General features: G+C 39.0%; 1 protein-coding gene across 1 annotated transcript; it reads right to left on the reverse strand.

Moving 5' to 3' along the window:
* Positions 1-147: 147 nt before the first annotated feature.
* Positions 148-27,987, reverse strand: MINPP1 (multiple inositol-polyphosphate phosphatase 1). The gene is made up of 5 exons (XM_034425948.3): positions 26,951-27,987; positions 15,535-15,732; positions 12,673-12,770; positions 11,766-11,899; positions 148-2,401 (listed from the first exon to the last, which is right to left on the reverse strand). Exons 1-5 carry the CDS (start codon positions 27,768-27,770, stop codon positions 2,005-2,007), a joined length of 1,647 nt encoding a protein of 548 aa, XP_034281839.3. The 5' UTR covers positions 27,771-27,987; the 3' UTR covers positions 148-2,004.

Genomic DNA, 27,987 nt, shown 5'->3' on the forward strand with positions numbered 1-27,987 from the left:
ATGAAAACCTGAATTGCAAGTACTATACATCTCTTAAAGCCTTATCCAGTTTACATTCAGTAACATATTTAACAAACATGCTATATTCCACTTAATGAAAGATCACAAAAGCAATGGAATGTTCTAAAATCAAGGCAGCTATGAGTCTTTTGCCTATAATAATGATTTTAATTGTACTAGTAGGTTTAATGATTGATATTCTCAAACAGAGTTCTTGATAAATGTTCCTTTAAGTTAGTGTCAATTCTTAGCAACCACAGAAATAAGTTTTTTTCCCCAACCCGATTCTTCCAATTTTTCAGCAGTGCACTCATCACTCCTTAGTCTACCTTGCTAGTCATCATTTTCTCTTCCCTTTCATCTTGATCACTAGAGCCATCATTACAGACTCGATCCTTTAATTACTTCCATTAAAAGCCTAATCTCTAAAAGAAAGTTTAAAATCCCTTTCTTCAAACTCTATTGTAATTCTAATTTAGTATATTTAATTCAAATTGCTTTTGTTAAGACATATAAGGTGATTTAAAATGAACTCTAATCAGATTTCTGCTTAAGCATGAAACCTCTTACTTCAGTATCTGATCTTATATACATACCGTAGCTGCGTCTCTTAAATGCAAAATTTTAAGGTAGCAACTGTTGTTCCCAAATGATTTTTTAAAAGAAAGAATCTAAAAATATTTTCTTGATAAAATGAATCCAGCATGCTGGCTGGGGAATTCAGGAAATTGAAACCCACTCATTTTAAAGTTGTCAAGTTTGAAAAATACTGATTTACACAATCAGAATATATATATATATATATCTTTTAAAGATTAATGAAAATTTTCACAAAAGCACTATATACTGTCTTTATAACATGCAATATAACCTTCTCTCTAAACAGGAGTTGGCAGCTAATCACCTTCGTACTGGAGGCAGTCTTAATAACTTGTATTTGTCTCCCTAACATTATGAAGTTGAAATGCAGAGATACGGGAGCAAAATGGGCTTTTATTTCAAACGTTTGATGTTGTTTTTGGTGTTTGAAGAGATGTTTCGGAGTTAGAATGGTAGACATTTCTCATTCCCACTGTAAGTCGTCTCTTTCACACCCAAAATGGATTAAATTTTAGGCCATTTTTCATGGTTGTTTTTTTTTAAATCACCTGCTGTACAGACTAACTTTATCTTTTTGAATCTGGAATAAAATCCACTAATTCTTCACCTTCAACATGAATACAGAAGAAGACAATTGAAATAGTTAAATACTGAAACTGGAATGGCCTTTGTCCAAATGGCAAGTTCACAAGTCTTCTTTTTCTGGTCCTAGAAGATGAACATTATTACTGGACAAAGTCTACCATTAAAAATAAACGACTGTATTATGGAAGGTGGTCACTTACCCCTGGGCTGCCCAAATGTATGCTAAAACTTTGAAACGGAATACAGAGAAATAAATATTTAGGCAATTCACATGGCCTCAAAAGTCCCCTGAGATTAACAGGAATATGTGAATGTCCCTTGGAATCGAAAGTAAGAAATACTTGTTGAAATCCACCTTTTTTTCTTTTTTGAATCGAAAGTAAGAAATACTTGCTGAAATCCACCTTTTTTTCTTTTTACAAAGTACCAGCAACCATTTTTCATTATCATTAACTCTGGAACTATTCACAGTAGACCACAGCCAGCACAATGGAGTAAGCTGAATGTGGAACAGCACATCATTACTTTTCAATCATTCCTGATTTAGGAACAGGGGAGAGAGAGAGAGAGAGAGTTATTTTTCATGAATAGAGTGTCAGTTTGTTTCAAGCTTTGGAAATATCCGGTATGCCTTTCTTTCTTTCAGGCTTCAGGTTTGATGCCACCATTAAAAATTGCAAATATACATTTAAGGACTTTTTTTAAACACTGCAGTATCAGCAGTGCACCAGTCTTCACAGCAAAAGCAAAAATATTACCATTTGCCAAAAATATGCACACGCCGAAACATTGATCTTCTTTTTTTTTAACGATGTCTCTTTATAACAATTTAATGCTAGTACCATTTTTCTTGATACTGCACACTTTGGCAAACTCACAATTCTGAAGGGAATATTTATAATGGTTTTTCAGTTTGGTGTACAAAGAAACTGTTTTCCCCGAGTACGTGAAAGGCAGGAGCTTCTCGTTGAGAAGAATCTGAACCTTATACTCGTCTTTAGGAGACCTAGCTTGATCACAATGATAAAGCACAAACAACAAGTTGGCAGCATAAGGGACGATACGACCACTACGGAACTTGCGTTTCGACTGACTGCGATAGTTTCTGGCATTAAGAGGCACTTTGTCTTTAAAATAGCCCATGAGTGAGAGAAGTGGCTGAAGAGTCTCTGCATGTCCAAATTGGATGATCACCGGCGAAGAAATAGGTTTTGACCTGGAAAGTTAAAAAGTCAAGAAAGAAATGATTACTCAAATTTATCCAAGTTCAGATGAATAGGAAACTACTGTTTTGTTACTACGGTAGGTGCTGTAGTCAAATCTGCTATGTAGTAGAAAACTAGATTTAATTGTAGTGATTTGAAGCTAAGAGGATCAATTCAGTTGGAAAAAGTCATGCTTTGATCAAATAACACATTCAAATAATGGCCAGTTCCTCAAAATAGGACTCATTTTTAAAACCCTACTCCAAGTACCTAAAAAAAAAAAAAAAGACAGAGTCTCTGGCAGATTACAGAGGCCAGTTTCCTGACATGTTTGCAACTAACCTGATTAGGCTAGGCCGAAAGGGAGTGACTGGCCCAAGTCACCCATCCTGCTTTCATGTCTAAAGGAAGCCTAGAATTCAGTATCCTGTTTTTTTGCCCAGCATCTTAACCAATACACCAAACCGAGACTCTACGTATTTATGTAATCTAAACGATGGTCCTTTTATGACTTGTGAACTTCAACTCCCAGAATTCCTGAGCCAGCCTGGCTCAGGAATTCTGGGAGTTGAAGTCCACAAGTCATAAAGGGGCTGTTGTATCCCACCGCTCCTCTAAAGGGTTGGTTTTTTTTCTGCAGATAAGCTTGTCCTTACTTTAAGAAATGCCTAAAGCATTTTTTTTTCATCCATTTATTTATTTATAGGATTTATGTGGCTGCCTATCTCATACAATTACTAGGCTGCTCACTGCAAACCATAAAAACAAAGGTACCCTCCCTGATAGGGTATCTTAAGATATTCTTGTCTATGACTTCCTTTTGCGTATTTCTAATTTCCCTTGTTCCATTAAATTACTGCACCCAGTCTCCCTTGCTTCACCGCAAAAGGCCTCTTTGAATATGCACGTGAGAGCAAACATAGTTTTCCTTTAAATGCTTTTCAATATGCACTTTTTCTAGGGGTCTGCCACATTTAGTTAAGCTGAAAATGCATTTGCTAGCTCTTTTGTTAGATTATAAATAAGATATTCATGCAAACTTTGGAATTTTGTGAATCACTAAGATAAGAGTGCAGTACAAAGCAGATGATGCAAAGCCTGAATACCGTAAAGAATTACAAAGATAGTACAGTATAAAATACTGTAGGTACATAAATTCCAATCTGTAGTTCATTGCTATAAAAACCTATCGGCTGAGCCCATTTCTACATTCTGGGAGGGTTTCTAAGTATATGGATAAGCCACATCTAAAGTGATTTTTTAAAAACAGCCTAATGTGATATGTGCACTAGGAGTTCGTTTAAAGTTCTGAATACACTAACAATATGGATTAGTGCAGTGATTACTGAGATCTGGCGTTGATTACAACTCAGAAACCGGCCTTAATCCTTCCTATCCTAGTACTCTTTAAATGTGGTAGACTATGGCTCTCTCTATCCAACCAAGCAGTCAAAGCCCATACAGACTGCAAGATGATGGGATCTGAAGGGTAGGGAAGTCTGGCTAGATACGTTATCAAGACTAGAAGTCGTAGCTTACTGTTTCGGCACAAACCAGATGTTAACCCAAGAAACCCTTGTTTTTGGACCCTGTGTTATTTGAGATTGATACGATCAATTATCCAATTCAGATGATACATTCAAACAAATTACTTCTGGTCTGTGGAGTCCTTGATGCTCTGACCTTGATTGTTTGCTTAGAGTTGTTTCATTTTTGTCTAGGTAACATTCTCAGTGCTAGTAATCAAACCCCACAGTCAGCCAATGTTACCTAGTTGAGTAATGAAACATCTGCAAGCAAATGTCTACGGAGATTCTCAGTCATCCAGGTCTTGGTTGTCCCAAAGGTGTTTTTTTTTTCTTCAGGAGGTAAATGGACCTTCTGGTTGCCATCTATCTCAAAATTGAACAGTCCTCTCTCAACAGTGGGGGAGGGATATGACATCATCTATCTCCAGTCGACAACACAGTCCTTTCAAGGTTTCCAAGAAGGTTCCACACCCATTTGCACTACTCAGGTGACCCTGAGGACACAGATAAACTTCCAAGTGGCCTCAATGACTCTCTAAAAGAATGCAAATGACCAGCTGTCTGCAAGGAGTATAAATCCTTCCATTCCCCACCATCAGACAAACTGGAGAAGCTTCTTGGATGAGAAGTGAAACATCTTCAAAGAAAAATCAGAAAGTCCAGTTGACTCGGGGGTGGGGGGGGGAAAGCATCTTTGGAATCTGTAAGCAAACAACCAGGCTTAGAGAGCACTAAGGACTCCATAGTTCAACCCAATACTACATATATTCTATTTCTGGTTTGTTTAGCTGCTCATATTACTGGGAAAATTCAAATGGGAGCAAAGAGGGTGTTTTCACAAGCCACAACATCCTGCAGATTTGCCATTCTGAGCTAACAAGTCCATAGTTTAAAATTATCGAAGAAATGCTTTTAGTTATATGGGCTGGTCTATAATATCATGTAAAAGGCAACAAAGTTCAGTTAATTGTTTGATTGCCATATTTGTAATATATTGCTTTACTATCTCATTACACAGCATTACTGATAAACTTAATTTAATATAAAATCAAGCTAGCACAATTAGGCAAGAGATATATTTCTGAAAGGGAAGGAAGGGTGAGAAACTTACCATGATTGCACTAAGCCATAATGAAGTTTATTAGTTTTGGCTTAACATGCTATATGAATGAGCGAACTGTACTTTATGTAATAATCAATGACTAAACAAATATACTATGGCACAATTTTGTACTCAGCAAAATTCATTTACAAGTTTTTGTAATTCAACCAGTATTAAGAGTCTTTAATCAGGATGCATTTAGTCCTGGCTTATTTCCTTCACTGAAAACATAGTTCCTCACAACTCTAATATTAAATTCTCATAATACCCATGACTATTGGGATTTGGGATTTACTAAAATATTAACCAGTTCTATGCAGCAGAGATACAATTAAGTAGTTTCCTAAAGTAATGTAAATGAGCATCGATTCTTGAACAAATGATCAGAAACAGATACAAGTTACCCTAGAAAGACAGATTTCTATAATAGCTTTCTATGTACTAAGCTTTCAATACAAATACATTTATATTCTTTTTATTTTATTAAGGCAAAGGGTTATGTTTGATAATCCTGTTTGCATCATAACATCACAAAGGTCCCACCCACATAGGTCAACAAACCTTGACTGCTATTCAAAAAAGAAAAGCAACTCTTGACAAGAATTTTCCCTGGAAAATTCTTGTATAACAGAACACATTCACTTGCCAAAAGCACATTAAGCAAAAGTATCTCGTCAATCAACACAAAGTTTTAACTTTAACTCCAACCTTTTCTTTTACCTGCACTTAAGGACAACTGGCAACTCATATGGGTAGAAGGAGTTGCTTCCAGAAAACCAGAGTCTGAACTCGACGGAAAGAAAATTGAAAGAAAATTGGATAGAAATATCCGATTTGAGCTAACAAACTGATGTTTTTCTGATGATTAAGTTGGACCTCTTTGGTGTGTGAAACCTGCAGAGCTGCCAGGAATAAGAATTGTCTAGAACTGTTTTTTGTTCTACTTTATCTTTTTTTTTTAAGGCAATTTGCCATTTTGATATTTTTAGATTACTCTATGTACGTAAATGGTAACTGGTCAACAAGAATGCGTTTTCCTTCAAAATTATAAATCAGAAGATCATAAACTTCCCCAATCTGCTGCCAAAGACTTGGGTGTAATCTCTAGAAGCCCTCCAATAGATACTATTGAACTGTAAGTTTTAATGTGACTAATAATAAAAAATAATTATTCCTTATTTCCTTACAAATATTGTTATCTTCCTTTGGCTCCAATGGAATGCAGAAAATATATCTATAATAAAATATTATTTATTGTTTGTATCCTGCCTTTTATTTTTTTTTTAACAAATAATCCACTGCAGTGAACATATTCAACACATTCCTCCTATTTTTCCCACAAGAACCCTGTGAGGTAGGTGTGTTGGGCTGAGAGTGTGTTACTAATTCAAGGTGACTCAGTTAGCTTTCAGGTGACATTAAAACTCACTGTCTCTTAGCTTTCTAGCCTTAACCACTTTATTAACCACTATATTAAATTCAATTTAATAAACCACTATATTAAATTCATAGCAACTAAATTAAATTCAATTTAATAAACTAAATTAAATCCTATCTTCTGTTTTAAATATGGCCCTCATGAAAAAAACTTGCATGAAATCAAAAGCACAAACGGGATGTTACTGAAGGCCATTGTTCTGTTGTCATTATTAATATTTTGGGACAGTAGATATATTTTCTGCATTCCATTGTAGAAAGGCCCCCTCTCATTTAGAAACTGGAGGAAATAAAGAGAGAAAATTCCCCTTCCCCAGGATTAACATTTTAAGTGAAAGGCTCCAGTGTTTCCTTTTAACCAAGTTTACCAAGCTCAGGTGGTTTTGGAGCTTAAAAATAAAGCATCTATATTTCAAGAAAAGCAATAAAGGAAACATGTAAGATACAGGTTAAGTATGTAGTAAGATTGAATCTGCATATGAAAGCCAGAAATCATTAACCTGTTAACAGGATGAGCAAAGAAATAAAGAATTACAATGGCAAATGGGAGCGAAGGCTATTGAAGTGTCTACTCAAACTTTCCCCATCAAATTTATCTTAACTAGTTCTAATTCCAATAAAGGAGACTATTTGTGGCTCAGGGTTGAACTGAGGTGTCCTTGGAGCTCCCTGAGCGTGGTTGTTGGTTTTTTTGCAGACATTTCATTACCCAAACTAGGTAACACCATCAGTGCTAGACATTGTTGGTTCTAGTTATCCCAAGACTTTCTGGACCCATCCTGAATCTCAGATATAATGGGCAAAAATACGCTCCCACATTCTTTTGCTGTGTTTAGGATTTTCCAGCTCAACCATCTAATTGGAGACAACAAAACTTCTAACTTCTCTGCATTAGTCTCATCCTCATCTCTTGTTGGAAAAGGATCATGGTTTTAATAGTAGAATACTTAATAGTAGAATAGTAGAATACTGCCTCCTAATCTGCTAGAGTTTTACAGACAGTTCTCACCTTACAACCATAATTGAGCCCAAATTTTTCGATGCTAAGTGAGATAATTAAGTGAATTCTACTCCATTTTATGATCTTTCTTACCAGTGTCATAATCACCTGAGCCACTGGGCTCCGGCATCTGTTAGGTTGATCAGATACAGTAGGCCGAGCACAGGGGATCTAGATCCTAAATCAATGCTTAGGTGAGTTTTTGTAAGTAAAGCTCCTTTTGTCCCCTACTGTAAATACATTTGAAATAGTCTCTGTAGTTAAACATCAGCCTCCTTGGGAATAAGAATTCACTCACTTCGGCTTAGGTTGCGAACTGTCCTTGCTCATCAAGGAAGAAAAGGATGTTGAACTTTACTCCTACTCTCTGTAATTGAAATATTGTTTGATTTATAATTGAATAGGATTAGGGTTAAAGTCATCTTCTTTTTTATGCGCTCTGTATTTGCCAACTACTTGGCTGCTCTGTCTCTCTGTTAGGGGATATCCGTGCCATAGTCTCAGCAAAACTGATTTTGAGCATTTTCTCAATGGGATGCTATTCAAACAGCAGAAAGGCAACATTAGGCCTGAACCTTTAATTCTTTCTTAGTCTTCTAGGTGTGGCTTTATCACTATCTTGATTCTGTAAGTTACACATTCTAAGTCACTCAACCCAACTGTGCTTTATCCTACTTTATAAAAAAAAAAAAAAGGTCCAAATTATCTAATCCTTTCCTACGTCAGGCTTATATTTGTTCAGAAATATAAAGAAGAAATGGACACATTGAATTACATAACCTAAGGCAGCATTATGAAAATATATGCTAACATCTTGTATTTACACTGCCATCAAGCGTTAGGAGATAGAATACCATGTGTTGAAAGCAGAGTGGATAAAAATTGATTAAAAAAAAAACAAATTTAAACAATCAGACTTTAAAAAAATTTAAATCAGATTTTTTTTTATTTTTATCAAATTTATTTTAATAAAATGCTTTTGGAGTAAAAATGTATCTAAATATAGTTTTCTATTTAAGATACATTAATAATTTATGGTTGTTTATTCAGCAGGAATGGAGCTTAGTTATGTAGCATGACGCTGTATATGCTGCAATATTTACATTTTTGGTAAACTCATTCAATGAATCCAAGCTCTGCAAGCTGAGATAACATGCACTTCATTGATCCATTCACACAATTTCGCAGTAACTGTGAGATAAATTATAAAACAAAGTTCAGGAATATTACTTTATCTCCTTGTTTTGCAAATCTATGTACACTACAAACTGTATGATTGAAGAGAAATGCATCTGTACCAGCAGGTTCTAAGTGTGAGGAGGAAGGACAAGCAGTAAAAATGAAAGTGAAACCTTCTAAGCAGCTTATAAATATAATATGAAAGAGCACCTGTCATTTCCCATCCATCATGGCAGCGCCTGTTAGCGGGCATCCATTCACCTGCTTCCTGCCATGTCCCTCACCTTGTTGTGTGAATGGGACTGTCAGTGAGTCAACAGCGGGTCAGAGGAGGAGCCGCTGGAGGACAGAGATGGCAGTTGCTCTTTAAAAATTATGATTTAAATTGAATTGATTTAAATCAAGCCTTTTTACTAGTGATTTAAATTGTGATATAAATCAACTTGGTTTAAATCAAATCCTCCGTGGTTGAAAGTCTCATTAAAAACCAAATAGCCGTGGAACAGTGTGTACACAACTCCTGTCTGTAACTCCAGCCTTAAATAGTTTCAATATAAACTGAGGCCAATACAAATACAGCATTCCTAATCATAATTAAAAGGCTAGGAGTACATTGGTTTTCCTTTCTCAAGTAGAAATTCAGCTCTTCATTCCATGGCTTTCTGAAAGGATTATGGCTGCATTAATATGTTCCCTGACTACCAAAGTTTAACACAGCCTATCTACCATGAATCATGACAAATTTAGCCACCTAAGCTTAGCTTCTGTAATCTTTTGGTTTACTATTCGTCGGAGAGCAGCTTGGAAGCAGAAACGTTCTTTGCTGTACATCCTTCCTTTCACGCTGCATGTTTGAACAAACTCCACCATGACTGTGCTGTGAGAGCTTCAAAGTTATTGGACCATAAATAGAACGAAGGAGCCAATCTGCACCCAATAGTTATAAGAGAGACAGAGGAAGAGGTGTAGTGTGAACGTTTTACTTGTACTCAGGTTAAATGTTGGGTAAAATTGATCCCAATGGGGATATATAGCTGTGATAGAAGACCTCATGAGCCATGAATCAGAAGCTGCATTGCAATGGGTCTAACTACGGTTGGTATTTGTCAGAATTCAGGATCAAAGTAGTGCTGCTTCTAGCCCTGGTCTCCACTCTTCATCCATAATGAAGGCAAAATTTGAGAAGTTGTGAGCCATACAATTGATATGTACAAAATCCTGTTCCAATAGTCATTGTACCACAAGCACCTACCTTGCAGTCAGGCTTAAACGTTCTGTATAAGCAAAATCAAGGCTATCTGTTAAATAGTAAATAGTATAGACAACTCCTGAAATATACACCATGCATGGATTGTTCATGTCGGCTGTAACAAAGAACCAAAGGCATAGACTGGGCTGGAATTTTAACTGCAGAAAATGCAGGTAATCCTCGATTTACAACTGGTTGCTTAGTGGTTCAATGTTACGACAGATTCCCCCCAAAAGATACTTATCACCTTCAACAGCCCCCTCCCCCACCCCATGTGATCACATGATCTCATTTTGGGCCCTAACGTAAGAAACCCATTATATAAAGTCTATTTAGAGGACACTTGTCGCTAGTATTATTATGAATGCTGGTGATGTTCCTGAGTCATCCGCAAACTCATTCGTCTTATTAGTGCATAAAAAGGATGAACAACTTTTATGTTGGCATCTATATAAAAACCCCACATTTCTGGAACTTGTCTTTTATAAGATACATTCCAACAAAAATGATCCTTTGGACAACAATTATGCTACACCTTTATCAACATATGGACCTTATTTCCATAATTTCTCAATCAGTTAATTGTGAATTATTTCATATTCACTGGCAATTTACTTTTTATTTTTGGTCGTAATATTTATTTCAAAGACTTCTGTTCTGGCAATATACATTTAATAAAAAAAGGTAATTTAAAAAAACCTATTTCTAAAAATGTAATTAATTAAATTATATCCACTACCTTTTTGATTCAAGGTCCTTGTTTTATTGATCTTTATTTATTTAGGGTTAAGTGCCTACTGACTAGTGACTAGCACAAAGTTTGATCCTTCTATCTATCCATCCATAACAACTGTTGACCATAACATGTAGTATCAGTTTTAAACTGTTAGCCACATTATTTCCAGAGAATGTTCATGCAATAATACATGAATTTTAAATATACCAAATAATGCTTGAATTAGGCATAACAGTTACTATTCAATGACATGTTATGTGCTGGTTAAGCATTTAGGCAAAACTTAGGAATCCATAGATTTTTTTTTTGCAACCAATGTATTTATTACAATGGTGGGTTTCAAAATTTTTTACTACCGGTTCTGTGGGTGTGGCTTGGTGGGTGTGGCATGGCTTGGTGGGTGTGGCAGGGGAAGGATACTGTAAAATCTCCATTCCCTCCCCAATCCAGGGGAAGGTTACTGCAAATACCCATTTCCTCCTGATCAGCTGGGACTTGGGAGGCAGAGAATAGATGGGGGCGGGGCCAGTTAGAATTTTTACTACTGGTTCTCTGAATTCAAAATTTCTGCTACCGGTTCTCCAGAACTGTTCAGAACCTGCTGAAACCCATCTCTGATTTATTAGTATTTGTGCCTGAACATAAGAAAATACTGTGTAATAAGGAAGCCGTTCAATGGTAGTATTTCCAATTGGGATATTTACTGGTATCTTGATTTGGATCCATGGAATTTTTATCTTCACTGAAACAAATTTATTAGAAGTTATCATTAAATACCATGAGGCAAATACACCCACGTGTAGTCATTATAAGTACCTATTATTGAACAATCAATTTGTTATGTACATTTTAAAGACTGCATAGAGTAAGGAATTGGAGACCCCCTATTTTCTTAAACAATGGGAAACTGTTATAACAGTACTTTTTAAAAAATCCTGTATCTTAGATTATGGCTTATTAATAAAAAAAATCATACTTGTGTTTTTAAAATCTTTAAAATGCTTTAAAATGTTGGATAGAAACTAGATACAAATACATTCAAGTGGTCAGAGCCAATTTATTGCTATCAAGTATCAATCAGCCAATCTATTATTGTAAATTATCAGTCCCAAAGTAGTGTTCCCCTCCACTTCAAAAAAATACCTTTTACTCTCTGAAACTGCCTTATCCAAATTTTTGAAGATATCTTGGAGAAGTATGCAGCTGGACTGACTGTTAATATTATATCCATAGGCTCTCTTCCAATATTGTTTGAGATCATTCAGATATTCAAGTGCCTAGAAATAAATATTAAACATTCTGTTGAATTAAAAATGCCAGTTTAGATTTCATACTCTGACATTTCACATTACATGGCTTAGAGATAATACAGATAGTCCTCAACTTACAACAGTTCATTTAGTGACCATTCAAAGTTACATCACTGAAAAAAGTGACTTAACGTATTTTTTGGAGTATAAGACACCCCCCCCCAAAAGTGGGTGCAAATTTAGGTGCGTCTTATAGACCAAATACAGGCATTTTTGGCCTCCCAAACCCTCCGTGCATTTTATTTTCATCCTCCCTGACCCCCAAAAGAACTTTACAGGCCAAAATTGGGTGCATTTTTGGCAAAAACGAGCCATTCAGAGCACTGCAGAATACTTCTGGGTGCCTAGGAGGGTGAAAATCTGACGCGCGGAGGCCAAAAACTATTTTTGCGTTTTATAAACCGAAAAATACGGTATGCCCATTTTCACACTTATGACTGTTGTAGCATCCCCTACACAATTTGGATGCTTGGCAACAGGTTTGTTTTTATGATGATTGCAGTGTCCTGGGGTCATGTGACCAAACTTTTGCAACCTTCTGACAAGCAAAATCAGTGGGGAAGCCAAATTTATCTAACAACCATGTTACTAACTTAACAACTGCAATGATAAACTTAACAACTGTGGCAAGAAAGGCCGTAAAATGGGAGAAAACTCACTTAAGAAAGTCTCACTTAACAACAGAAATTTTGGGCTCAATGGTGGTTGTAAGTCAAGGTCTATCTGTATTCAACACTTACCTTAGCATCTTCTTTGTTGAACAGTGAACACCAGGGGGAGCTAATGTTTTTTATACTTAGTCCAAAGGAGCAAGTAAAAAATGCCACTTGAACCAGATCTGCAGGGGAAAAATAAGATAGCAATAAACTAACTCAGCTTTTAAGATACTTATTCAAAAATGGCAAGATGAAAAAACCTACTTCAAAAAAGGAGAAAACATTACTTTACAATACTCCCATATCAATGAAGAAAAAAGGAAACTGAAACTTTAATCCAGGAATAGAGCCCTACAGAGAAACAACATGGTAGTAGAACACAAAGTACTACAAACAAAGTTGTTACTTCTTTTCCCAGACAACTCGCAATTCCGCTGAATGGATAGCGTCACACAGAATTTATTGGTTTATCTACAATTTCTGCATCTACAATCTTTGCATCTACAATCTGCAGTCAGATGTCAAGATGTATAAAATGTAAAGTACAAACTGGCAGATGTTTAATATAAACTTATCTATATTATTCATAAATGACATGCAGATGGGTGTTAAGGGTTTGCAGAGAACTTGTTTGATTAGTATAAGCAAAAACAGAATTTTTATAGGTCCTTATTTTCCGAAGATGGTTGCAAACTCCTGGACTCACGACTCCTGTTCGAAGAGCAGGTGACGGTCGCGGCCAGGAGGGCTTTGCGCAACTGCAAGTGGTGTGCCAGTTACACCCTTTCCTGGACCGGCAATCCCTACTCACAGTCACTCATGCCTTAGTCACTTCCCGTCTTGACTATTGTAACACGCTCTACATGGGGCTGCCCTTGAAGAGCATCCGGAAGCTCCAGTTGTTGCAAAATGCAGCGGCCCACATGGTTTTGTGCAGACCACGGTGTGCACATGTATCACCTTTCCTGCGGGAGTTGCATTGGCTGCCGATCTGCTTCCGGGTGCAATTCAAGGTGCTGGTTGTCACCTTTAAAGCCCTTCATGGCTTGGGACCAGGTTATCTGAGGGACCGTCTCTTGCCGGTCACATCTACCCAACCCATCAGAGCGGGGAGGCAGGGAATGCTGCGGGTCCCATCCCCGAGGGAGATACACCTGGTGAGACCCAGAAGAAGGACCTTCTCTGTAGTGGCTCCCTTTCTCTGGAACATCATTCCCCCAGAGATTAGAACAGCCCACACTCTAATTCTCTTCTGGAAGGCACTGAAGACCTGGTTCTGCTAGTGGGCCTGGGGAACCCAGAGCAGGATGGAGCCCATTAAATGGCTTGTGTGATCAGCTATTGCTGGGGCGGGAGGTGGGGAGTGATTTTATAACATTAATTTATCTGATTTTTTATTACGTTTTACTGTTTTTTAAATGTGGTTTTTATATTCTGTAAGCCGCCTTGAGTCGCCCTGGGCGAATAGGTGGCAATATAAATTTAAGAAATAAATAAATAAATAAATAAATAAATAAGTTCAAATGCTTGTCCTTTTAAGCTGCAAAGTGTGAAACCTGAAACTTAATATATTATCTTTTCTACATTCTCATACGTAGGCAGACACTAACATACTATGCAAAATAAACATGCATACTATATATAGGACAATTATTTACCTACTTTTGTACTTACTGTATTTTCTTCCATTCATGATATTCTAATTAAAAAGCCCACTGCTTATATAACTCCACACTGTTACTCTGATGAATTTTGATTTTTCTCCTATTCGGGTTTTTGAAAAGACAGTGATCCTAATATCTGTAGCGTGCATTTACTTAAGCCTTACTAAACGGAAGTATAAACAATGACTGATGGCAAGGATATTATTAGTAGCTACTCAGCTTGCTAGCAGTGGATGCTCTACAGCAGTTACATGTTTGGGGATTGAATTACCTGAGCTTTGCATGAAAATTGCTGATAGGTTACTTCCTTTCTGTCCTCCACACCTGATCTTACAAAGCCTTTCCAACCAGTGGGACTCAATGGTAAACGTCTGTCTCCTCTCTCCAGGCTACCACATAAACATGAATCAAGTTTCAGTTTTTACTCTTGGTGGCAAATGTGCAGGTAGTCCTTGATTTATGTCCATTCATTTAACGGCCATTCAAAGTTATGACTATGTTGAAAAAAGCAATTTATGAGCAATCCTCAGTGGTGGGTTGCCCCCGGATCGGACCGGTTCTATAGAACTGGTAGTAAAACCGGCGGGAGGCTCCGCCCACTGACCCTGTCATCAGAAGCGATCTGCGCATGCGCAGAAGGCGTGTGTGCGAGCAAAGTGAGCGTGCGCGTGCAATCCCGCTGTGAACCGGTAGTAAAGGTAAGTAGAACCCACCCCTGGCAATCCTCATACTGACAACTGTAGCAGGCCCCATGGTCACGTGATCAAAATTTGGGTGCTTGGCAACTGGTGTGTATTTACAATGGTTGCTGCATCCTAAGATCACATGATCAGCACTTGTGACCTTTCCAGGAGGCTTCCGACAAGCAAAGTTGTCAGGGTAATGAAGATTTAAACCTGACCAGCCCTTTAAGACTGAGGATGAATCAACAGGGTCATTGCCCTTTAAGAAGCTGTCTATATAAAAGTCAATCAGAAAAGTCGTATTCACTTAGTGACCATGGGTGATTTGAGTGGCAGAAAAGGTCATAAAATTGCGTATAATTCACTTAATGGTTGTATTGTTATTGAGGGAAGTTCCTTATTAAGTTGTGGTCATAAGTAAAGGACTACTTTTGTGCACGTGAGACATACTACCCACAACCAGGACACTTTGGTATTGAAGAGGTTCAAATTCAAGTGGTATTATCATGTTTAACATTTCATGTCCACCTGATCCTTATCATAACCGAAGACAGGTAGCAAACACAATAAGCTTCAAGAGTTCAAAGACTGAGTATTACCTGCATTTAAGTCTTCCGCTGGTAGACACAAAGTATGTGTGGTTTTATTCACTACCTTCATCATCTCAGGGCTTTCCTTAAAGGCGTCAACCTCATACATGGCTGTGTCGTTGTCTTCAACGTCTCGTACAAATTTTTCACAGTGATCAAAAAATCTCATCAATTTATCATTGATTTCAAATGTTTCTGTCAATGTAACTGAAAATAAACGAAGTAATGTTAACAATTTATTTCATCATTGTCATCACATTGCTGTTATAACTACTAGTGTACACTTAAGAGTTAATTGCATTAAATCAGTTATGTAAACATCTTTTCTCCTAGTGATGAAGATTTCACTAAATATCCATTGAAAGCATTTTCAGCATCCTTGGGTGTGGCACAAACAGTATGATACAGTTAATCCCTGGGTTATGAGTGTTCCCTTAGCAAACGTTCGAAGTTATGTGATCAGCGCCCCCTAGTGTTTATGAATAAGTCCCAAAACTACGAGTCTTGCAGCAGTACGGCAATTGTTCACCCTTACAAACAACTGCAGAGGTTCTGCAAAATTCATCCTGCACTTTGCTGGCCAAAATGGAGGTTAGGAGGGGCAGGTCCTGATCAGGCCTAAACAGAGCTCCGATTTGGCCAGAAAAATGCCAGCCTGCAGAAGCCTAAACAGAACATCGGAGGAGCACGCTTGGCTGAGAGGCAGGAGAAGAGACAGTTTGCTAGATCTTCGCATGGTAAGTGACCCGGCGCAGCATGTTTGGGGGGGGGGGGAAGCAATTGTGAGATATTTCAGTGGGTCAAGGAGGCCTTGGGTGGTTTTAAGCAGGTGGCCTGTTCCATCACTAGGCCCCCACATGGCCTTCCCAACCGCGAAATACCTCATGTGCACTTAACGAGCTGCACATTCGATTAGCAAATGCGTGGGCAAAAGGAGGGAGTGATTGTGTTCAAGGTACGATTCACTCCCACAAATCTCCAGGTTACGAATGGCTCCATTACATTCGTAACTCAAGGACTACCTGTATTATGTCTATTTACGTGCAATGGTATCATATCAATTTAATATGCAATATTAGGAGAATGTACATGGACCTCAACGGCAAAAACAAAGAAATCACAACTCAGTCCAAGATTTTAGTTTTACATGCAAGATCCAGGGGAACTGGAAGCTAGTAATCACTTGTTGCAACTATTATAATTGGTATCTTAGTCTATGGGTTGGTATTAACTGACTGATCACTGGAAGTGGTTGACTATTCCGTACCATTTTGATGCAGGATGATACTTAACAGTTGCCTACTGCAACTGTTATTGAACATCTTTTGCTTATTATTACTTGGTTTAAATTAGACCTTCTATAACTGAGCCTTCAGCTCCAAAACAATCCCTCCCCATAGTATCTTATGAAATTGTTTGTTTCGAGAAAAACAATAAAGTACTCAAAAGGATGGAGATCAGATATTTTATGTTGAAGGTGTTCACTGATCTACCTTATATCATTGTGTGATCATTTAGTACAAGGTAGCCCTTGAATTATGACCTCTCATTCAATGGCTGTTCAGAGTTACATCAGCACTGAATAAGGAGGACTTATGACTGGTCCTCAGAGTTCCAGCCATCAGTGTCCCTACAGACTTGTGATCCTGATCTGGGCACTTGATCCTGGCTCACAATTGTGTTGTAATGAGCCATGATCACATGATCGTGATTTCTGACATTCCCAGCCAGCTTCCCACAAGTGATGTCAATGGGGAAGCCAGTAGAAAGTTGGAAGTTGCTCTGTCAATTTTTCCCCTGACCATGGTCTGTAGCACTGCCTGTGGCACTTGACCACATTCCGTAGTGCCTGACCATGGCACCCTCACTCCTGCTTACTTGGACTCCTGCATCTTCCTGCTTAATGGCCTGTATGATTCTGGGGTTGCAATAGCAAATGGGACTGTGGGATTGCAGTTGCTAAGCAATGTGGTTACGTGATATTGGGCTTTATAATCATACGGCTGTCATGGGGATCGTGTATTGTGTATATTAGTAGATTTATGGGAAAATCTTTGAATGTTAATAATGCTAGTGCAATGTTGAATTACATACCAAAACTTTGGGATTTGACTGTTTATTAGGAATTGTGAATGTATCAAGCATTGATGGTGGTGAAAGAATACTAAGAAATTGTAATTTTAAAAAAAAGTGGAATTATCCCGATATCAAGGAGTAATTGTTGGAAATGTGTGATCAATCTGTTTTGGGGAAGGCAATATCTTTTACCAAAAGAAAAAATAATCATTCCGGGCCCAAAGACTGGATGACAGGCCTTTAATGGCTTGGAAGGAGAGAGGAGCAGGCTTGAAATTACTGGCCAAAGAGAATGCAATCAGAAGTGGCAACAGCAGCAGATCCAGCTGAGCAAGGCTGACTCCACTGAACAACTGATTGGATGGAACAATGCCCTAACATAACAACTAGGCCTTGGATGTGATGGTGCTGGCCCCTCCTCTATCCAGAATTCCAGGTAGCTTGGCATTGTCCAACTTGAGCCAAGTGCCAGACCAAAAAAAGGACTGTTTCAAACTGTGGTCTTGGATAAGACAACCTGGTAACTGCATGGTAGACCAGGTTTTATGCTGTGATGTGGTCATGGAGCTATCTGCTTGCACTATTTGCAATAGTTGGCTGCGGGAACTAGGTGTACTTCTACAATTTGATACTTTTCAGTATTCTCTGTATAGCCATTCTGTGGCCTACAGTCCTGCAGCATTCAGACAGGGCTAGGTAACTGCATTCATCAATTCCACACTTTGTGACACTTTTGCAGGAAATTTTGCAAAGGTACAAAAGATGTTTTTAATCACAATACAGCAGCCACTCGTATAGCTTCAAGTTGCAATACTTTATGGAGCTGAAGATTAAGTGTTATGATTTCCTTGCTTGAAAGTCTTAAGAGTACTGTTTCTAATGATTTGCATTGCCATGGTGAGTGAATGGGTATGCAAACTTGAACTATTCTTAGACACACTCATAACTCCATCTGTAAGTTTTAGGCAAAACAGTGGCCTCCTCTGGAACGTATTTAAGGAACACTGGTTGTAATACATTAATCACTTTTACTTTTAATTAGGTAGTCCTTGATTTCAGAGCATTTAGCTATTGTTCAAAGTTACCACGGTACTGAAAAAAAAGACTTATAACTGGTCTTCACACAATATGACCACTGCAGCATCTCTCACAGTCATGTGGTAAAAATTCAGGTACTGGACAAGTGGCTTGTATTTACAATGATTGTAGCACCCCAGAGTCATGTAATTGCCATTTATGACCCTCTCCCAGATGGTTTCTGACAAGCAAATTCAATAGGGGAAGATTAAGATTTGCTTAATTGCAGTATAATTCAGTAATGACCATGGTGATTTGCTTAACAACCAAGGCCGCAAAATCAGGCACAAGTCAGTTAATGATTGCCTTGCTCAGTGATGGAAATTCCAATCCCAGTTGTGGTCATAAAGGCTATTTATCTTGAATTAATTTTAATTACTATTTGAGAAGCCACTGTTGCTGGGAAAGAGACTATTGTTAGTCATCTCTCAATCTGGCCTGGTCTGTCCCCAGCTTTTGCCATGTGCAAATACATGAGGAACAAAGCAGGGATTACATTCTTTTTGCTGATGTTTTTGACTATTTTTCAAAGCACAGCAGAAAATGAGAGATTGGCCTAAAATACAGTTATCTGACAAATTGATGAAAAAATTAACAATATACTAGGCCCAGGGGGAGGGTCTTCTCTGTGGGGGCACCTACCCTCTGGAATCAGCTGCCCCCAGAGATAAGGAGAATCCAAGACCTCGGTGCCTTCTGCTGTATCCTTAAAACCTTCTTTTTCCAGCAAGCCGGGCTGGCCTAACACTTTTTAAAATGTTTTTAATTGTCTGTTATTGTTTTTAATCATGGGGCCAAATTTATATATATCTTTTAAATTGTATTTTAATGTTTGTAGTTTATGTTTTTACTTGGCTGTTCACCGCCCTGAGTCCTCAGGGAGAAGGGCGGTATACAAATTTAAAAATAAATAAATAAATAAATAAATTTAGATATACATTGCCACATTTTGTAGCTATTGAATCCTGCTCTCAAAACTGACAGCTGTTTTCTATCTTCTTTTCCAAATACGTCAAAGGAAATAGATCAAAGACATGCCACTATGATTAAAGATGCTGGAACCTTAGTTACAGGTTTTATATCCTTTCCCATTCTGTCCCAACACAAAACACAGAATCATAGAGATGGAAAGGATAATTTAGTCCAGTGTTTTTCAAACTTGGCATGTAGGCTGGGGAATTCTAGGAATTGAAGTACACACATCTTAAAGTTGTCAAGTTCGAAAAACTTGATTACAGCTAACAACAGGCTCTAACATCAAGACAGACCTGACAGGTGATTACTCTGCCCGTCTGAACAAATTTCAAGGGAACCCATTGCCTCCCTTGAAAATTGGTTCTATTGTTGAATGCTTTGAGATGTTTCTTAATATTTAGCTAAAATCTGTCTTCTTATAACTTAAGAACATTACTATGCTCCAGAACAACAGAAAACAAATCTTAACCTTCTAAGTGAACTTGATGAAAAATGTTGCTGTAACTTTCCACACTTGTCTTTTCTTAAGGCTAAATGTACTGTATTTGTATTCTCTCTTCAGAGGACTTCTTTTCAAGTCACCCGATCATTCTTCCCCACTGCTCTAAGAATAGATTATAGTACTCAAAGGTTGAAGTCTAACCAGCACAGATTATATTGGAGTTACTGTTTCCTGAGACGTAGAAACCATACTTCAAGTTCCAAAGTTTGTAATAGCCAGTTTGATTTAGTGTTTAAGGGATCAGGCTAGAAACCAGGAGAATGTGAGTTCTAATCCTGCCTTAGGCATGAAAACTGCCTAGGTGACTTTGGGCCAGGCACTCTTTCTCTGTGTAACCCACCTCACAGGCTCGCTGTAGTGGAGAAAACAAGAAGAAAAAGAAGTACTAGGTATCCCAAAGGTGCTTTTTCAGGAGGCAACTGGATTTTCTTGTTTTTTCTTTGAAGACGTTTCGCTTCTCATCCAAGAAGTTTCCTCAGTTCTGACAGGATAGTGGGGAATGGAAGGATTTATATTCCTTTATATTCCTTCCATTCCCCACTATCCTGTCAAAGCTGAGGAAGCTTCTTGGATGAGAAGTGAAACGACTTCAAAGAAAAAACAAGAAAATCCAGTTGCCTCCTGAAAAAGCACCTTTGGGACAACCATGTCCCTGGATGACTGAGAATTGCTAGAGTTTGAGAATTAGGTATGGTTGCCATCTTGAATTATTTATAAAAATATTAAAAAAGTGTGATAAAAATCAACATAAATACTTCTATTAAGCCACCTCACACTGCTCACTCATATGCATTTTTCCAATCTACATCTAAATATTATTTCAATACCTGCTCAGTAATACCTCTATAATTATTACTTAAATAAAGTGTAATAAGAATATATGAAAATATACATGAGCCTCATAAAATCCTCTCTACTCTAGTCTTGTTAACAGGAAAAAATAAACAAAAAGTGTGTGTGTGTGTGTGTATGTATGTATGTATGTATGTATGTATGTGTATATAATATATATATATATATATACACACACACACACACACACACGCTATAGTTTTCTGTTCCCTAATAGCCAGGAAACTCCCTTCATGGAGAATTTCAATTTTGAAAGTGTAATGTGAAATGCAAAAATTCTTTTTTAAGTTTTCTGTTTTCTTCTTTTATAATTATGTGTGTTCTTTCTCATTGGCTTTTGTATTTTGTTAATTAAAAAAGATTTTTAAAAATATGTGATTAATTTACTCAAATAAATTAGGAAGTGCCTTTTTTAATGACTCCAAAATTGTTCTTGGATAAGCAAAAAAGAAACTAAACAAAACAGAACTTGGTTTTACTATTTAACTTCTCTGTTCTTATTTATATATTTCTAGGCCGTAACATTGTACATAACATTTCCTATTGTTCTCCATAAAAATCACCCTGTGAGGCATAAAGATAGTCCTTGGCTGAGGACAGTCAGTTAGAACGGACTTTCTCACATCTATTTAGAACCCAGTTTCAAAGTTCCAATGGTCATGTGATCATACGTGAGGCGCTTGGCAACCAACCTGTGTTCAAAACCTTTTGCAACATCCCCAAGTCACGTGATTGTGATTTTTGGTATTTCTTTTTTTGCCAGGAACTGGTACAGGTAGTCCTCAATTTACAACAGTTCATTTAGTGACCGCTCAAAGTTAAAACGGCACTGAAAAAAGTGACTTATGACCATCTTTCACACTTACGACCGTTACAGCATCCCCATGGTCATGTGATCAAAATTCAGATGCTTGGCGACCGACTCATATTTATGACGGTTGCAGTGTCCCAGGATCATGTGATCTCCTTTTGCAACCTTCTGACAAGCAAAGTCAATGGGTTAACAACCGTGTTACCAACTTTACAACTGCAGTAATTCACTTAGTAACGGTGGCAAGAAAGGTAGTAAAATGGGGCAAAATTCACTTAAGAAATGTCTCACTTAGCAACAGAAATCTTGAGCTCAGTTATGGTTTGTAAATTGAGGACTACCTGTATTTACTTCTAATTTCTGGCAAAAAATAGGTTGATTTGATAAAGCCTGCAAAAAGGTTGTAAAATCGTGTGTGTGTGTAATTCCAAGCTCAATTACAGTCATAAGTTGAGGACTAACTATAGGTAGACTAGAACTGGGACTCCGTGTTCCAGGTCAACATTTAACTACTACACCATGCTGGCATTTGCTGTGACTGTCACCTCAGCTTCCAAAGTTACGATGTGTAACATAAAGTTAGAAAATTCAACTTTTTGCTGGCTGGAGACTGCATTTAATATTGTGGGTGGCTGAGAGTCATGGTGAGTGGATGATGATCCAATGTAAATGGAACCAGACTTTTCTCTCTCCTCCCTCCCCCTAAGCTTTAAAGGGAATTCAATGCATGTTTGTACATTATATTGACCTATTTTAGAACATAGACTGCAGATTTTTGTTTTCTTTGTTTTACAAGAAATCATACCACTAGTGTTAGGAAAGCAATGGTCAAAGGTGGATCTGAGGATCATCAAAACAAACCAACTCTAACTAATCTAACTTTTTCTCTCAGCACTAGATAGCTGTAAATGAGAACAGTTGAGAATGTTTCTGTGATAGAATACTTTGGATTATGTAGCTTGCATTTAGCTAGAATGATTAACATTTTTAAACTGTGCAGCAAGAGGGCAATGTATAGCCTGCAGGCAGTATAAATACAAAAGAACTAATTCGGTGGTTCCCAAGTTAATAGCATATTCAGCACATTAATTTAAGAGGTACTCAAAGACACTTCTTCTTTCTTAAAAGAAAGAGCAATTAAAAAAGGATCAGTATGGAAAGCATGGAAAGGAGGAGCATCACATATTCATAAAGATGAGCCCCAAATCAGGATTTAGAAAGCAATGTGAAAGCAGCGGATGGCTAGAGATGAGACTGCCCCTCACAAACAAACAAAAGTAGTTCTCAATTTACAAACAGTTCAATTTAATGACCATTTAAAGTTACACTGGAAAACATGACTTATGACCATTTTTCACACTTCGAATATTGCAGCATCCTCATGGTCATGCGATGCTTGGCAACTGATATAGATTTAGGATGGTTGCAATGTCCGGGGATCATGTGACCACTTTTTGCAATCTTCTGATAAGCAAAGTCAGTAGGGAAGACAGATTCACTTAATAACTGTGTTACTAACTCAAAAACTGTGGCAAGAAAGATCTTAACATCGGGCAAAAACTCATTTAACAATTATCTCGCTTAGCAACAGAAATATTCTGCTCAATTGTGGTTGTAAGTCAAGGACTACCTGTAGGAGGCCAAGTGGATTTTGACAGGGCAAGAGTTAATCCCCAAAATGCTTCTCTTGCTTGCTGCACTCCAATCTCTTGACTTCCAGATAAACCATCATGGTGAATGAAGTGATGGAAAAAATGTCTGGGTGCCGAAGTTAGTTTAAGCCCAGAAGGGTACGAGTCAAGTTTGTAAACAGAAGATACACAGGTATACATAAGAGATGAAAGTTTGCTGTTCCTTTAAAAATTGGTTAGGACTGTTTGAGAATGTCGTTTCCTGTCAGCTGGAAATAAAGAATTAGGACAGTGATAGAGTGGCTCAACAGAGACTTAATGAACTTGTGTGTGGCAGGGCAACCAACATCCAAAGAGGTGTTTTTGTATGCTGCACTCCAGCTTTTTGAAAAAGGAGCATTTTCACATGCTGTCACCCAGGGACTGCTTTCAATTCCCTGACCCACTCCTGTACAGCTAGTCCAGCCTGGCCCAATAGCCAGGCCAGGCATGCCTCATCAGCAGTGGGAGCAAAAAACAAACAAACAAAACAACAAACTGAGATGAGCTAGGTGTTAGGCCTGGAAGCCATCTTTTGCATTTGGCCTTCAGGCCTACGACATTTACTACTGTGGGAAATTGGGAGGGGGGATTGTATGGAGCATGGATGATATATAGTCATAATAACATTCCTTTATCAGGGAGTCAAGGACATCTTGCCCTGCACCTGGACAGATGAGACTGGGAAGCATCTCCAGTTGGGACGGTGCTTTGATTGGACCATGTGATGGACATGTGGGCGTTGGGCAGGGACTTGACCTTTCCCGGAAGCTTTCAGATTCGGGTTTTCCCGGATGTGCCAATATGACATTTCTAATAAAATGGAACTTTGAGGAAACTCAAGCGTCGGAGCTTTCTTTCGTTGGGGGTGTTACTTGGAACCCTGACAATAGCACACAGATGGGGGAAGATAAGCAGGTGGGGGCAATTGGAGTCAGCCCCTTATGTTACTGAGGGTCAGGGCTGGGAGGTACCAAGCTCAGAATGGATTGGCTTGGATACTTGCTTAACAATCCACAGTATTTTTTTTTTGTATATGTTTTATTTACAATTTTTCTTTAACAACCAACATTTTTTTGTGGACAGTGTAATGACTGGGTTGACATATTTTTCACACAGTGCTCACAGTAATAATACAATTACATATACAGAATTTTTGTCTTCCAACTTCTAGCCTTAATGTGCTCATTATAATTATAATATATTCTTTTGTGTATCAGTCAATATTTTACTATTTTCCCAATTTATCACTCAACAATTTTTGATTAACAGGGAGAGACAGGATTATAGTCTTAAAGCAATCATGTGGCATCTTGTTTTTAATGATGACATTACTTAGTGACTGAAATTCCATTATCTAGAAACTGGAGTGCAGCATGCTAAAACACGTCTTTGGTAAGTTTGGAAGTTTAATAAGTATCTGCTGAGCCAACCTATCACTACCTTAACTGAGAATTCAAGTGACTGAAAAGTCAAGGACTACCCGTAGATCTTTTGAGTTGCTTGTGAAATCCAGCCAGAGCTGAAATGTTTCGGAAATTGGTCAGCAACCAAGGAGTAACAATGCTTTTAATTACAATCAGAAGAGAAATGTAAACAATAATTACTACCTTGCCCCATACTGTTCAGTTATTTCTACCTTGGTCTTTTTCTACATATACCCTAAAATTAATTGGGTATGGCCAGTCCAGAGAAAAGAAGGACTGAGATGACATGATAGAAGTATTTCAGTATTTGAGGGGCTGCAGCAAAAAAGAAAGAGGAGGTCAACTTATTTTCCAAAGCACCAGAAGGCAAGACAAGAAACAATGAATGGAAACTAATCAAGGAGAGAAGCAACCTGGAATTAAGGGGAAACTTTTCCTAACAGTGAGGATAATTAACCAGTGGAACAGCTTGCCTTCAGAAATTGTGGGTGCTTCATCCCTGGAGATTTTTAAGAAAGGACTGGACAGCCATCTGTCTGAAATGGTATGGGTCTCCTGTTTGAGCAGGGGGTTGGATTAGAAGACCTACAAAGTCCTTTCCAGCTCTATTCTGATTTAAATGACACCAGCAAAGTCCACTGGGGAAAGGAAGGACCTCAAATGAATCCTGAACCTCTAGAACTGTAAATCTGTACCTGTTTACTGAATGCAGTTTCTTCCAGATCAAGGGACTTCGGGATCAAGGAGTATTCAAAACATAACCTGCTCCATTATCCACAACCCTTCTGCCAGGCTGGCTGAACAGCATGGGAGAGGAGAGAGGTTCTGGTCTAACTGTAGACAAGAAAAGCCAAAAGACCCCCACCTCTAGCTGTACCCCAGCTACTGGAAAAATCTTTTCAGGTCTAAGATATTTTTAAGTGGGAGGGAGAGAACCCACAGTATTATAGGTTTTCCCCCCCTCTGTGGGGTTGAATGATATCTTCAAGGAAAGTAAAAATTGGATAGGTGCAGGAAAAGTATCTGTATTGGAAACAACCATGAATCATAAAATGTGCAATTTAAAGGAGGGGAGCGTTTTATGAAACAAATTTGCAATGTAAAGAGGGAGGGAAAGTATTTTATGAAATAGCATGCAATTTAAAGGGCTGAGGAAAGGTGTTTTGTTTTGTTTTTCTTCCTTTCTGACCTGGGGGAAGCCAGAGAGGGGGGCGTGGGGGAGTCTATGACAATTCTTCCTGGCTAACTCACCAGGATCAACTCAACTCACCAGGGTCAACTCAACTCACCAGGATCAACTCAACTCACCAGGGTCAACTCAACTCACCAGGGTCAACTAGTTGCAGGACAAGAGTTAACACTAATATCAAAGAAAATAGTGGAATAAGAGTCATAGAAGAAAGGAGCAATGCCAAAGGAGGGACAGAATGAAACGTGAAGGGCAAAACATTAAAATATTTGTTTTTATTTTTTTAAACTATATTTGGCAGGGGAAAAAATCAAGAATCAAAATACAAGCACTGAAAGATAGTAGAGAAAGAGGAGGATTTGGACTCCCAGATTGGGAAACCTACTACAAAGCAACATCACTTATATGGATCAAAGACTGGATGGAATTACGAAATAAAAGAATTTTAGCATTAGAGGGATATGATTTGCAGAGGGGGGGGGCACGCTTTTTTGTGGGAAGGAAAAAAATAAACAGCATAACTATTTTCAACTATTTAATTAGCGATGCACTAATTACAAACGTGGCAAAGGGATAAAAAAAAAAGAATCATTATGATAAAATTCCAGAATGGTTCTCCACAACGGAGGCACCAATCTACCCAAATGCATTAGACATGGACGAAATGAAAAAGATAACCAAGATCTGTTAAAACAGTCAAGGGGAATTTCAAACAAGGCAGGAATGAAAAGAACAGGCTACAGACATTGATTGGTGGCCTTACCTGCAAATAAAATATTTTTTTTTTAAAAAAAGTGAAATTGTCCCGCAGGCGAGTTTCCCCAAGCCTGGGGAGAGCGGACTCACCGTTTTTCCCGCCGCCGCTCATCAGCGCCTCGCGGAGCCCTTCGCGGAAGGCTTTGCTGCTATCCACGCACCGGTGCTTGGAGCTGCTGGTGAAGGCCAGGCGCCGACCGGGAGCCAGGAGGCTGGGGAAGCGGGAGGCCAGACGCTTGGCCAGCATCCCCATGTCGCTGAAGCCTTTGGGGGCCAGCTTCCCGTCCATGCTCGGCTGGTACCACATCTCCCATCGCGCCAGGCGCTCCGCCACCGAGCAGCGCTTGCCGCCGCCGCCGCCGCCGCCCCGTAGGAGGCCGTGCAGGCTCGCCAGTTTCTCGATCTGCTTGCGGGTGGGGAAGCGCGTGCCGTGGCGCATCACGGCGCTCAGCTGAAGCGGGGTGCAGGAAGCCGGCGGCAGCGGGAAGCCCGAGAGCGGCGGCCCGAGCGACAGAGGGTCCCGGAGAAGGTACGGGTGCAGCTCTTCGTAGCGGGATTTGGTGCCGAAGAAAGGGCTCAGCAGCGTGGCTCGCTCGGCCGCCTCGGCGTCGCCCTGCAGCTCCCCGTTGGCCAGAAGGAGCAGCAGCAGCTGCAGCATCGGGACGAAGCGCGGGCGGGTGGCTGGGCACCACATGGCGGAGAACGACGGCAACTCGCTCCGTGGAGGAGAGCGCGAGTCCTCGCTGCCGCCGCCCGCCTCCCTTTTGTTTCCCTCCCCAGGTTGGAGAACGGCGGCCACGCCTCGGCACGGAGGCAACCCCCTGCCTTCGTTTCCTGCCCTTCTCCAAAATGGCCGCCTTTCTGCATGACGTTTGAGCCTCTGGAAGGCCTCCTCGCCCACAGTCAGCATGGCGCTCGCTCCTCCTCCTCCTCCTCCTCCTCTGGCTCGTTTTCTTAAATCATTCTAAGCCAGGGGTGGGCAACTGTGGCCCTTTTACAACCTGTGGACTTCAACTCCCAGAATTCATGAGACAGCCAAGCTGGCTCAGGAATTCTGGGAGTTGAAGTCCACAGGTCATAAAGGGGCCATGTTTGACCAGCTCTGTCAAGCAGCAGGGGACTCCCAA

This window comes from Pantherophis guttatus, chromosome 6, assembly GCF_059756535.1.
Source record: "Pantherophis guttatus breed Tessera chromosome 6, ASM5975653v1, whole genome shotgun sequence".
NCBI classification, from domain to species: Eukaryota; Metazoa; Chordata; class Lepidosauria; order Squamata; family Colubridae; genus Pantherophis; species Pantherophis guttatus.

Bases quoted from the DNA above. Each gene is read 5' to 3' on its own strand.
- MINPP1 (XM_034425948.3), bottom strand. From the start codon at position 27,770: ATGCTGACTGTGGGCGAGGAGGCCTTCCAGAGGCTCAAACGTCATGCA. The intron at 12,771-15,534 runs GTAATACTCAGT...TTTCCCCTGCAG, and splicing joins AGCGGAAGACTTAAATGCAG to ATCTGGTTCAAGTGGCATTT. The intron at 2,402-11,765 runs GTATTTTTTTGA...TTAACTTTCCAG, and splicing joins GCAGTTTCAGAGAGTAAAAG to GTCAAAACCTATTTCTTCGC.